This window comes from Phytophthora sojae (genome assembly GCF_000149755.1).
Source record: "Phytophthora sojae unplaced genomic scaffold PHYSOscaffold_13, whole genome shotgun sequence".
NCBI classification, from domain to species: domain Eukaryota; phylum Oomycota; class Peronosporomycetes; order Peronosporales; family Peronosporaceae; genus Phytophthora; species Phytophthora sojae.
This window is the reverse complement of record NW_009258127.1, coordinates 1,172,701-1,186,134: the sequence shown is the minus strand read 5'-3', so window position 1 is coordinate 1,186,134 and position 13,434 is coordinate 1,172,701. Positions and strand designations below refer to the sequence as shown.

The 13,434-nt window shown below is 58.8% G+C and overlaps 4 protein-coding genes across 4 annotated transcripts; 1 reads left to right on the top strand and 3 right to left on the bottom strand.

The window, feature by feature from the left end:
• Nucleotides 1-284: 284 nt before the first annotated feature.
• Nucleotides 285-2,519, top strand: PHYSODRAFT_251836 (hypothetical protein; the record flags this gene model as incomplete). Its single annotated transcript, XM_009539467.1, has 3 exons — nucleotides 285-320; nucleotides 424-891; nucleotides 912-2,519. The coding sequence occupies 3 exons, from the start codon at nucleotides 285-287 to the stop codon at nucleotides 2,517-2,519; spliced, it is 2,112 nt and encodes a 703-aa protein (XP_009537762.1).
• A 4,851-nt stretch (nucleotides 2,520-7,370) lies between these two features.
• Nucleotides 7,371-8,354, bottom strand: PHYSODRAFT_529835 (hypothetical protein; the record flags this gene model as incomplete). The annotated part of the gene is made up of 1 exon (XM_009539466.1): nucleotides 7,371-8,354. A coding segment is annotated over one exon (984 nt), but the record flags the coding sequence as incomplete, so codon positions are not given.
• Nucleotides 8,355-8,470: 116 nt separating this feature from the next.
• On the bottom strand, nucleotides 8,471-9,550 carry PHYSODRAFT_530489 (hypothetical protein; the record flags this gene model as incomplete). The annotated part of the gene is made up of 1 exon (XM_009539465.1): nucleotides 8,471-9,550. A coding segment is annotated over one exon (1,080 nt), but the record flags the coding sequence as incomplete, so codon positions are not given.
• A 2,591-nt stretch (nucleotides 9,551-12,141) lies between these two features.
• PHYSODRAFT_530961 (hypothetical protein) lies at nucleotides 12,142-12,663 on the bottom strand (the record flags this gene model as incomplete). Its single annotated transcript, XM_009539464.1, has 1 exon — nucleotides 12,142-12,663. The coding sequence occupies one exon, from the start codon at nucleotides 12,661-12,663 to the stop codon at nucleotides 12,142-12,144; it is 522 nt and encodes a 173-aa protein (XP_009537759.1).
• Between the last annotated feature and the right edge of the window lie 771 nt (nucleotides 12,664-13,434).

The following is a 13,434-nucleotide window of genomic DNA, read 5'->3' as shown; positions in this document are numbered from 1 at the left end:
ATTATATAAAAAAATAAAAAATGGTGTTACCGAGGTGTATATCGTTATCTGCACGAATTCCATCCATACCCGTTTATCGATTTGAGCAGCCTTTTTAGGACTATTGTACCGGTATGCAACCAAACGACTGCACCAATACCATGCATGCGGTACAGTACGGTGTACCACCCGATGGTACACCCTACGACAGGAATACCCTCACCTAGGAATAAAAGTGGGTTCCCGACACCATGACTACCGAGGGGATTGTCTGTACTAACAAACCATTTTGATGACCTCCTGGCATGTGTCAGTCTTCGAACCATGGAAACACCCATACGGTCCGCAGAGCTGGTTCAGAACGCCTTTCATGCCGTTAGATGGAGAGTGGATCCTCAGCAAGCAGAACTTGGACCAAAATACATGTTTTCTTTAGGTACTTAGGAAAACGCGCTGCGCAACAAGGTCACCGAGGCCGAGGCCAAGCTCGAGCGGGCGACCTTGGCCGCCCAGCGTTTGCGGGTTACCAGCCAGGAGGATGCTTTTGACACCGACCGGCTGATGCGGTTCCTCAACCAAGGTGGGGCTGCCACTCGCGGTCGATGGCCCAGGCTAGTGCGTCTGCTGCGGCACTTCCAACGGGGGTCCACACCTCCTGCGCACTGGGTCACCAACATCACCGTCGATGCTGCCAACCGTCCGTTCAAGATGATCCCGCCCTATCCGGGTCCTGTCGACCCGGACATGGAGGACGATTATGACAACTACCAGGCAGGCGATGGCCACGGCGGCCAGGATGGTGACCATGAAGAGAAGTCGGAGGACAACCCGCCCACTCCTCTCCGCTCGGACTTCCCGCCTGCGGATGCGTCTCCGTCCAAACCCAAGCGGCGTACATCCAGGGGGTCCCATGTTCACGTGGTATGGCCGAGCTTTCCAGCAAGGGTGGGCCGGTGTACGCCCAAATGCGACCCACGGTCCACCCGGGATCTGATGTGCTCCCTCTGTCGCCCCAGACGGACTTCAAGCGCCTGATTTCCGACTGTGCTGCATCCCTGCCGGAGTTTGTCCCTTGGCCGGATGTCCGGCTGGATGTCCAATTCGTCATGCGGATGGACCATGGGTACGAAGAGGCCTTGGACATCCTCCGTCAGGATTGTCCGGCCCACCAGTATTTCCCAAAGCCTTGGTTGCTGGAGATGCTGGTCAAGATGATGTACCATGGCACCCTGGACGACACCCTCTGGACGCGTCATGTCCCCGAGACCTTCTACAAGATGGCTGAGGTCATGCTCCAGGGTCGTCTCCGGTCGGGTATGTATCCGGAGGAGTTTCCGCCACTGCGCAACTTGGTCAAGGAGGCTGCTGCCGAGATAGAGATCGTCGAAGTTGACGGCTCCCGTGAAAGTGACGACTCACGTGACTCCGACTACGAGGACAAGGCCAAGCCATCTCCATCTGGGAAGAGCGTGGATGGGCCATCCAAGGCGAAGTCCATTGACGAGAGCAGCTTGTCGGACAGCGACACCGATGAGGAGCAGCCGTCCAAGCCCAAGCGCAACCCCAAGCGGAACCGCGTTCAGTCATCTTCGGACAACTCCTCTGAGGACGAGCTCCAGTCGTCTTCCTCATCCCAGCGTCGGTCTCCTCGGTTGTCGTCCCAGAAGGAACCCCGGTCTCCCCGGTCGAAGTTCGCGCTGCAGGATAAACCTGATCGACCTTCGTCCAAGAAGAACCCCAAAAAACGCAGCCGGACGTCGCAACCCAAACGGGAGGGTGGCAAGTCGCCCCTGGCACAGAAGTCTTATCGTCGTGGCACTCGTTTCTCTCCGAAGAAAGGTGGCATCGAGGGCCAGACGCCTGGGTTTCCTAACTACGCACCTCAGCAGCCTGAGACCAAGTATCTGGCCAGGCGTTGGCCTGCAGTCGAAGATGAGTATGCGGCCCTGGTCGAGAAGGAACCCTGGCTGGAGATGTTTAACAACCGGGTCAAGGTCCTGTACTTCCACCGCCGGGAACAACTACCCCCAGCTGTAATCCGCATCCTGGACCAACATGTGGGGTACATGAAGGATCGCCTTCCAGCCTTCTGGCACATCCTGCACTGGTTCATGATGAAGACCAAGCCTGAAGACGACGAGAAGTGCGACGACCTCACGATCTACGAACGGGCTCAAGATCTCTACCGCAAGCGTCAGGCGCTCCACGACGGGGTTGCGCGCACCTTCGAGGCCCGCATCAAGCGTCTGATCAAGGCCGGCATGCCGAAAACGATGGTCTGGGAGCCTGGATTCTGGTTGTACCCGTGCAAGATCTGCTGCCTGTACTTGGTCGACGAATCAACCAAGAAGGTCGATGGCACGCGTTACACCCTGGCTGACCAGATCGCGATGGCCGAACTCGAAGACCCCGGCCGGACTCAGTGGACTACCTGTACGGATGACGAGCGTCTGGCGCATGTCCCAGCCAAGATCGTCGACAAGATGCTGCTTCCAGAGCACGAGCGCGTCAACAACTGGGTCTCGACCAAGTTCCAGTGAAGTCATCCTCCCATCCAGCATCCACAACGGTCCTGGATGTAGTTGCATATCCGTAGCGTAACACTTTAATTCCACAATCACCGTTAACGTCTTCGCTGTCTTCATCGTTTCCTTCTTCGGTCAGGTTATCCAGGTCGGTTCAACTTTGAGCGCAGCCTTGTTCATCTCTTGCCGCTTTGGCACCTCCTTCAGGGCGACATAGTCAACTTCATACACTCGTCGTCGAGAACTCCATTCTCGCTCGGGTTGCTCTCCATAATCACAACTCCATCGTCGATCCGCTCCATACAAATTCACAATCAATTTTCCGTAATTCACACATTCACATCCAGGCATTTCGGGTCTCCGTCTGGGAATCTCCAACTGGGATCAATACTCCCAATTGGGGTCGCCCCATTCGGACTTGACCACTCCCAACCATGTCCCTTGATTGAACTCATACAAGAGCGCTCCGCAATTCAGCTGTGCCATCGGTATCCAGTCAGGCTCATCGTACCCCTCCCATTTGATGAGATACTCTCGTGCCCGTTTGGACGTCCGCGTACGCTTGTTCCACCTGAGATCCATGATCTTCTCCACTTCGTACTCGTCATTCTCGTTGTCCGCCTCCCAGCTGTCTTCGGGAAGAAGTGCTGTGTCAAAGTCATCGTTGTCTTCGATCTCCGGTTGGATTATAGGCCGTCTGGGATACAACGCCCGGGGTTTCAGCCGACTGATGTGAACCCAAGGGTTTACACGGTAACCCGTGTCCTTAACCTTGAGCCTCACCCGGAACTCGTCAACCACTTCGGCGATCCTGAATGGACCATGCCACAAGTGGGCCAACTTGCGACTCAGACCCGGTTGCACTTTTGGGATGTACAGCCAGACTGCATCCCCAACGTTGAAACCTGCCTTGAGCCGGTCTGACAACTCGTTCCACTTCCGGGTTTGCTCTTCCGAGCGAGCCCGTTTGGCCTTCCTCTGGAGGCCTTCTGCACATGCCCGAGCGTAGCCGTAGTGCCGCTGGAGTTTCCTTCGCCACTCATACGCGGTCCGTTCGGGGACACTGGAGGGTTTAGGCCCCAGCATAGCTGAGATCGTACTCTTGGCGTCCCAGCTGTGGACCAGGTAGAATTGGGTGTCCAGCCGGGTTGCATCAAACGACGTATTGAGCGCGAACATGAGCCTCTCTGCGTGGTCATCCCAGTCGCTCTGGTCAGCTTCTGCGTTGTAAGCCCGGATGGACCTCACCACAGTCTGGACGGAACGTTCCTGCTGTCCATTCGTCTGGGGTCGGTACCCCAACGTAGCTCGCTATCGGCTACCTAGAAGTTCCCTGAACCGAGTGATTCACTCATGAACCTGGGATTCTGATCATGACGCAATAGGGAGCTGGCTCCGAAGCAGCGGAACACCCTCTCCTCATATGCCTCAGCGACATCCTGAGCGGTGGTAGAACTCATCGGTTTGCACATCACGAAACCCGAAAACGCATCCTGGAACAGGAGCAAGAACGTGTTGCCCCGTTCGGACTTCGGCAAGTGGGTCACGAAGTCCATCGAGACCACTTCGAAAGGATCTCTGGGCTCGATGTCCCCGGGCGAAGGTCCAGGGTTGGGCGGACGCTCCTTGCCGCTGGCACAGTCGGTGCACTCCTTGACGTATCTTTCAACATCTGCGTACATCCCTGGCCAGTAGAACTCCAGCCGGAGTTTCTCGTGCGTCCGGGTTATTCGTTGGTGGCCACCTTGGAAATCCTCATGGGCGTAATGCAGCATGTCCAGACAGAGTACTTCTGGTACGAGTAGGCGCAACTCGTCGGTCTTGTCGCGAGGCTGGTCCCGATTAGACCTGACCAGTCGATAGAGCACATCCCGAACGTTCAACGCAAATAGGTCCGCCCGCTTGGACAGCTTGCGAATCTCCAGCCGGGAGAAGTCATCCAGGTCGCCCTTGAGGAACTTCTTCAGATTCATCAACTCGGGATCAGCGTCCTGGTGCACCTTGATTCGGCGCCACCTCTCAACCTGATACTCAAGCGGGTTCGTAGACTCGCCGTGATTGGAGTCCTCACGGCTCTGGCTACGAGTTATCGCAGCCATGACCCTGGCTGCCATTGGCAGGGGGCTGACTCCGGCCCGGGACCTGCATCGTCGGGCGCCCCAGTCGTAGGTTCCTGACTGGGCTCACCGGGGGAATCGTCGCTCGGGCCCACTTCAGGCTTCATGATCTGTTCGGGGATCCGAGAGACTCGCCCCAGATGTTCCATCTCATCCGGGTCGTCAATCGAACAGGATTCTCCGAGCGCCAGTGTCTTGGACGTCAAGTAGTCTGCAGCCTGATTGTACTCCCGCTTGACATGTACCAGCCGGATCGAGGTGAACGTTTGCTTCATCACCTCGTACTCGGCCAGACGTCGCTGCAGGTTTGGCTGGTTGCAGTTAATCAGTCCCTGAGCCTGTTGGATGACGATCCGAGAGTCTCCGACGACAACCACATCCGGGATACCCCGATCGTAGATCATCTTCAACCCATTCAGGAGGCCGAGTTACTCAGCGTCATTCACCGTAACATCATCCAGGATGAAACCCCACGCGGCCAGGACTTTCCAGTCGGGGAGCTCCCAGATGGTATATCCACAACTTCCTCGCCTCGTCGATGTCTTCGCAGCTCCGTCGAAACTCAGGACGTATCCAGCGAAATTAGCCTCCAGCATCTCCACACTGATCACCGGTGGGGGTTTCACCTGACCCTTGGCTGGGATGAGTGACTCGGCAACTTCGTCCAGGTGCTCACGCGGCGTTATGCCAGCGCCCAGTATCGCGGCCAGGCCGTCTTCGTCTCGCTTCACCTTCTGCACGTCCAAGTCCCAATGGGATAGTGTTAACCCCCACCGGACGTGTCGGCCATCGGCGGTCTTGGACTTCAACAGCCAGGACAGTACTGAGTACCTGGTGTACACCTTGATCGGGCAGCCCTGGACGAGAGTGTTAAACATATCCAGGACCCGCATGACAGCAACCGCCTCCTTCTCGGCGATGTGGTATCGAATCTCCGCGTCGTTCAGCACGCGTCCCGTGAACCTCACAGGCTGGATCACCTCATCATACTCCTGGCCGAGGACCGCACAGGCGGCCCAGCGATTCACATGTGGGATAATCACGAACGGCTTGGCCCGGTCGGGGTGTCGCAACAGGGGTGTCGACACAATCTTCCGTTTAAGGATCTCGAATGCCTCCTTTGCCCTTGACAGATCCCGGTCGGTCTTCGCTTGATCATCCGTAAGCTCATACAGGACTGCGGCCACAACCGGGAAATCCTCAATGAACTTGTGATAGTAGTTGAGGCTTCCGAGGAATGATTGGACTCCCTTCAGGGTGGACGGGAACGGTAAATCCTGAACGCCCTTCGCGATCTTCGGAGTCGCGCGCAGTCCTTCGGCACTGATCTCGTGGGAGAGATACGACATACTCAACTTCCCGAACTCACTCTTGGGCAGGCTGACAGAGATGTTCCAATAGCGCAACCGGGATAGCAGCGCATTCAGGTCCTCACACAACTGATCCCAGGTGGGCGCCCCATGCGCAATGTCATCGATGTAGGAACTCCGTCCGAGGACAGGTCCCAGCTGGGACGGCATCGGGATGTTGCGTTGGACCACAGTCATCTGCTCCACCAGGACGGGAACACTAGCTCCAGCCTTCTCCCGTTCGGATTCATCCCGAACGGACGGGTCCAAACCGAGGAACTCGAGTACATCCAGGTCCACCTGCTCTTCCCCTTCCCGAGGGAGACGCCCGAAACGCCAAAGGCAGTTGTTGATCACCGCCTGATACACAAGTGGAGCATTCTTGAGTCCAAATGGCATGCGTACCCACTGGAAGTATCCGAATGGTCAGATGAACGCGGAGATTAGCTTCACACGTTCCGTCATCCGGACCGCCCAGAACCCGCTCGCCATGTCCAGACTCATGAACCACATAGCGGTTCGAATCCAATCAGGAGATCATCGATCAGGGGCAACGGGTAGCTAGAAAGCCGGATGAACCCATTAACCACCCGGTAGTCGATGCACATTCGAATGTCCACGCCATTCTTCTTGAGGACGATTACAATCGGGGCAGCCCACGGCGACAGCGATATCTTGATCAGACCCGTTTCCAGCGGCTTCTTCAGGAGCTTGTACACCTTCATCATCAAGTGAGGGGCAATGGACCTTGGTCGTTGAGCAACGGGTTTTGCGTCACCCACATCCAGGTCACACGCCACGCCCCTGGCCGGGGCCGGCGCAGCATTGCCATCCCCAAGGAAAATCTTGCGGTGATACTTGAGTATAGAGCGCAACGTTTGTTTTCCATCCGGGGTAGTCCGTCCGGGCTCTCCAACATCCGCCTTGTCGATATCACACTCGGGGCTCAGGTCCTTCAGCTCAGGAAGCAAGGCCAATTCATCACGCAACTGGGGCAACAACTCGCTCCCCTCGTGCAGATACACTCCAGCTTCCAGGTCGAGCTCCTCCTGATTGATTCGCATGCATCGATTGTACTCTTCCTCTAGCTTCCGCAGCGGGGTACTAGGCATCGACGCAGTGGGTATATCAGGTTCTTCCCGGTCGGAGATGTCTTCCGAGCGGTCACCATCCAGGACGGACTCGGCCAAATCAGAGACGCTCAGGCTCCACTCATCAGAACTCGGAACAGACTCAGCTGCAGTGCCGACATCGCTGTGAGCGTCCTCGACAGTCGGACGTCGACCGGATTCCGCTTCGTTATCATCTCCATCCGATACTCCCTCGACGGATCCCGCCTGGGACTCAGCGTTACCCTGCTGGAGCATCACCAGCCAGTCCGTCCGGGACCCCGACTCGGGCCGTAGGAGAATCCTGGTCGGCCATTCCCGGTGCGGTCTTTCTATAGCTGGGGGCTGCCGACTCCACTCGAGCTCGATCTGCTCCTGCTCAGGCGCCTCTGCTTCCGGAGACACTGTGTTCTCGTAGATCAGCTGTTGCCACTCCTGATACCGTTTGCTTCCCGGGCGGACAAATCTCCCAAACCGGGGAAAGTACCCGAACTCGACGATCCGGGCCACAGGAGTTCGGTTGCCAATCCACACTCTCTGCTTGGAGATGTTCACCACCTTCACCGAAGACGCCCACGACTTGGTAGCATACAGCATCTTGGTGACCCAACGATCACCCCGGCCGGCCCACACAACATCCCGTTGGGGGATGCTCTGGCCGTACCTAACCTTCACGATCGCATGTTCCCCCGGACGGAGATTGATCCCCTCATCCGGGGTTACCGGGAGATCCAAGCCCATTTTGTCACGGCGCGGACCATCACACATCACAATAGTTTCTTCGTCCGGGAGCTGTACTAGTATTTCTTGCACGCTCAACCGCACTCCAGCCGCATACATGAAGTTCATCCCCAGAAGGACTTCCAATCCTTCGCCGATATTCGCCAACCAGACACTCATCACATACACCACGCGGAATCCCAGAGTGATCTTCACCCGGGTGTACGACGTAATGTTGGTGGGAGCACCTCCTAATCCGGACACCCTGATCGGCTCCGGCAATGTCCGGAATTTCAGCTTGAGCCTACGCGCATGGTCCAAGCTAATCATGCTTCCAGATGCACCAGTATCCAAGAGTATCCTCGTTCGGAGATCGTTCACCGCCCCATGCACTGTCGCCACTGCATGACTCTCTTCCGGCTCGTGATCCTCCCACCAACCGTATCTCTGTCCGGGCTGTAGGATGACTTCGACTTGAACATCGCCATCCGGGTTTTCCCGTCCAGGATTCGTACAGTTGGGGTCGTCAAGCTGGTTCTGAAATATAGCTGACATGCATTGGTGGTTATCTGGTTTTCTCCTTCTCAACTCGGGTCCGACATTAACTAAGACACACAATCCTTTGGGTTTCGCCAGCCCGGCGCGTTCTGGATCCCCATCCAGCGGGCTTACTAGTTTAACGGCGACCCCGGATTAGCCTCTTCACCCAGCAGTTGCTTGCGCAGGGGTGGAGGCAGGTCTTGCAACATCCCTTTCCGAGCGAGTTTCTTCACGGCTTCCAAGGCGTCGTAATCTCCACAGGTTCCTTCATGAATCTTGCCACAGCGTAAGCACGGCTTCACTCGACACGCGTATCCCGGATGGCCCTTCCGGTTGCACCGGTCGCAGACGATCTCCGTCCAGCAATTCTGCTCTTTGTGGCCAAACTTGAGGCACTTCTCGCAAAACTCGTTCCGGTCAGGGTTTTCCCGTCGGGGCGACTGCCATCCGGGCCGAGGTGATTGCCATCCCGGCCGGGGCGACTGCCACCCTGGATGGGAGTCGCCCTGCGTAGGCGGGCGCCACCCACTCTGCTCGATCGCCTTGAAGATAGCCTGACGGAGTTCAGGCTCCGGGATCTGAGCAACGGTTGGGGCACTTGGCGCCACCTCAGCCGGGGCACGCCGGCTGGGCTCCTTCGACTCCGCTTGGGGCAGCTTGGCTTCCTCGACTTCATCCTCGAAACGTACACGACCTTCAGATTCGTAGCCGGACTCCCCGTCCGAAGTTGCCACAAACGCGCGGCGCCTCGGCTTAAAACGGGAATCCTGGATGTTGCCCGCTCGGTAGTCCCGCCTGGGCGGTGGCGTATCATAACCCCCATCTAGGTTCAGGTCCTCCTGTTGCTCCAGGATGTCTTCGAGGTCGTCCAGGCTGCGAATCTTCTGGTTAGCCAGGATGGCCTTCAGCTGGGAGTCCCGGAGATTCTTCAGGAAACGCTTGACATGTTGCTTGCGCTCCTTCTTGGACTTCCGGTACTTGATCCCCGCCTTGACCGCAGCCTCGCTCAGCCTGTAGAAGAACTCCATCGGGGTCTCAGACGTCTTCTGTCGCATGGTATAATACCGTTCAGACTCCGACGTCCGGAGCTTCAGGTACTTGCGACGGAACTCCTGGACGAAGCGCTTCCGATTGCTCTGGACGTGCTTCTCCAGTTGGCCGCGCCAATTCCGGGCGGCAGGTGACAACTTCATCTTGAGCTCTCGAACCTTGGTCTGGTCGGACCAACCAGCCTGGACGGAGATGTTGGTGAACTTCTCCCACCAGGTACGTCGATCTCCAAGCGGGGCTTTCTCGTCGAACTGACCCAGCGTGTTGGAATTGACATACGGGCGGAACGTCCAGGAGGTCTTGCCATCCCCAACCGTAGTTGACTCCACGGTCGGTGTAGCGGCCTCGTCGTCCAGGCTGTCGTCCGAGCTGGAGCTATCATCATCCGAGCTCGAGGAACTGGAGCTTGAATCCGGGGACGAGTCGCGATCCCGGCGACGCCCCTTGCGTGGCGCCTTCTTGCGCTCGTCCTTCCTGCGTTCGTCCTTCCTGGGCGGTTCCTGCTTTGGCTCCTTTGGCTCCTTCTTCACCGCCGTCTTGGTCCCCGGACGGGAGGTCCCCGTCGGGGCAACATGCGCCGCCGTCGTATATCGGTGTGCCGCATTAACTGCGGCCGGCTCATTCTTCACCACGGTCGGCTTCAGAGTCCTTGCTAGACGCGCGACGTCGACTTCGGCAGTGTCGCCAGTAGCTGCTCCCAGCCGGCTTCGGTCGTGTTCTTCTGTCCCGGCTGTGCACTCGCGACCGTTGCTTTTCCGTGATTACGCCCGTTGCCCGTTCAGGGTTGTCACTTCCCGTTTGTATGGGAGTTGCCCGATTAGGGTCGGATGTTCCCCGTTCAGGTTGAGCTTGGGCAGATGTTGCTTGAAGGTCGCGTATCTGCCCCACATGGAAACGCTGGATATTCTGAGCAGACTCACGTTCCTGCGCACGCGCGACTTCCGACGCCTGCAGCCTGGCTGCCAACGCGGCCAGGTCCTGCTGGGCCTGCCCGGCCCGGGCGGCCATCTCGGCGGCGTGCCTCGCGTCGGCTTCAGCCAGCTGCCGGCGGATGTATTCCGCGGCGGCTGCCTCCACACGATCACGCTCGGCCCGCGCGGCCTCAAGACGAGCAGCTTCGACATCGGCCTCGGCCGTCAGGGACAGCGAGGCGGCCTGGGACGCCTGGGCGAAGACCTCATGCAGGTGTCGCTCAAGCTCCTGGGCCCGGCGCTCGGCTTCGCGCGCCTCCCGTTGGGCTTCGGCCAGAGCAAGCTCGGCTTCGGCATCCCGGCTGGGATCCTTCCCGGTCGACACAGCTTCGCGAAGCTTCGACAGCTCGGCACCAAGCTGCTGGACCTGGTGAAAGGTCGACACCGCCATCTCCGCCATCCCCGACTGGGCCGACAGGCTTGTCCGTCAGGACCGGGTGGACCGGTACGAGCGCCGGGATCGACTCGAGCGCCTGGATCGGGATCGGTCTCGTGATGACCTCCGGGTGGAACGTCGGCGGCGACGCCGAGCATCTCCATCCGAGTCCGAGCCACTCGACAGCGAGTCATGCCTTGAGCGTCGGTGCGTCCGGGACCTCGTCGACGTCCGCGTCCTGGATGTTGCCCGGCTGGCCACCTCGTCCAAGCGCGCCATGTTGACATCAGCCTGGTCGGGGGTCAACTCTCGCTTGGGGACCTCCTCGCGCGTCACGTAGAAGCCCACGTCTCCGGCACCGACCGACACGCCAACCAGGACCCCGGGCGGACACCGCCACAGGCCCTAGCTGGGGCATCGGCATGTGCGACGCAGCGCTGTACTCGAGCGTCGAGGTCGACGAGTCCGAGGTGGTGTTCCTGGACACATACGACTCGGACGTCGCACCGTAGGAAGCCCGGTCGGAGGTGCCAACTATGCTCGGGACAGGGTCCGAAGTTGCACCTCTGGCCGGGGCATCCCGGGCGGACTCCTCAGCCGACGGGAACTCGGACGGCAGCGACTCGGACTGGGACGGCGGGGACGCAAGCGAGCTCTCAGCCCTCGGCGGCGCATGCTGCTGACGCTTGGGCGCAGGCTCACCGGTGGACGACCCGCTCGGACTCCGGATGGGACGAAGACCAGTCAAGCGTAGGTGTAGGACATAGGTCCGACCCAGCAAGAGTTCGTAGTCGTTCATCAATAGATCTCCATCCGCGTCTTCCGCGTGATAATCCATTATCGGCGGCTTCTCTGTCTTCGCTTGGGTCTCCAACACTGGCAGGATCTTGAACGTCGCTCCGACGACCAGCTCGCGCCACTCGATGAGCTCGACCGCAAGCAGTCGCTGGACGTCTCCGACCAGGGTCCGGATGGACATCGGCTCCACCTTGGACACTCGCATCTCCACCCAGGCCGGCACCACGTTGACGAACTGGAAACCAGCCTCGAGCAGGAGCGTCTGTAGGACCGCAACGCACTCCCGCGAGTCCAGCAACCCGGTTGGGATCTGGACTCCGGCCAAGGTCCTGGGCAGTCGACAAGTCCCGACGGCTGGGTGCCAGGTCGGCCAACCAAACCTCGGCCGGGTCCTGCGAAGCCACCTTGGACGCCAGGTACTTGGACGTCGCAAGCGTCGCGGTCAGTCACAGCACGGAGTCCGGAAGGGGTCTTCGGCCAGGCATACGCCACGTTCGGCGGAAGCGTGAGCCCAGACCGGGCTCTCTCCCACCGGGACGCCTGCAACGCCGCGTACGTCTTCGCCGCTTGGACACTTGGGTGCTCGGCCGGCAACTCCGTCGGCGGGTTACCCCGGCTGGGTCTCCGGTTGGGCATCAGCGGCCGGGGTCACCGCCTTCACAGGAACTGCGGCCGGCTTCTCCTCCTCGGCAGACGGCGTCGGCTTGGGTTCGGCGGACACTTGCGCGTCCGGCTGCATATCTTGGCCAGGCAGAGAGGACTCCGAAACTCGACCCTCCGCCTGGGGCTCATCCACGTCGGCGCCTCCCTCAGACGCCTGGTTGGGTTCACCCTGGCCGGGATCCCCCTTAGCGGTCTTCGACTCCTCGTCCGCGTCAGCACGTTCGGGCTCGCCGTCCTTCGACACTTGGTGCGCGTCATCTGGGACGGCCGGCTCGGGTGCCGGCTGGACTTGGTTCGAAGACCCATCTCCGGCCAGGGCCGCCTTCCGCTTTTCAGTGTTAACCCTCCGAGCATTGCGTTGAACCTCTTCCAGGCTCGGTTGCTCCTCGGGCGGCAGCCCCGCCGTACGACGCGATTGACGCGACGCCTCTCCGCGTCCTCGTCCTCCGCGCCCTCCTTCGCGCATGTCTCCTTCCTTAGCTGTCATAGACGCTAGTTAGGAAAGTTAGCACACCTCACACCTATAAACTTACAAAATATAAACAACTCCGGTGAAATCCCTGGTTCCAATCCGGGCACACAGGCGAGGCGGGTGAACGCCTGACCGCCCAGGTGTATAGCTTGGCGCGTCCCGGGTGTAGACTCCCGAATGGGGTGCACCCAGAACAAACCCTAGCCGAAGATAGTACACCTAGATGTACACTCCAACCGGGGTGGCGTGTGTCCTTGTGAACAATCCCTGTGGGTTCGTTTGTCTTCGTAACCAGGGGTCTTCAACCGTGGATGAGTTGTCTTGATACTTGTAGGTCGCTGGGTAGCAGGGCAGGACGTAACCTTCCTGGACGTCGCCTCTGACAGCCCTCAGATAACCAAGCAATACAAACAGATACTGAGTTATATACAAACACGTAGCCCTTCCTTATTCTCTTGGACCATGAAAGGGTCGGTCACTACTCCAGTCAACTCCAGCCGGACTCCGGGATACTGGTCAATCCCGGTCGGCTTTGGCTCACGCGTACCACCCTCAATTACTGAGGGAGACTAACACAATCAAATACCTCCTATCACACAATAGCTCTTAAATCAATACTTCCCACCCGGGGCTACTCCAACCGGGGTGACAAGGTAATCTGTAATATGAAATGCGGGGCCTTCCTGGTCTGGACGAGCTCAACCGCAACTAGGAAATGAAATGGGATGGATCAACCTCGGGCTGTCGCCCGGTACTCACCCCAAC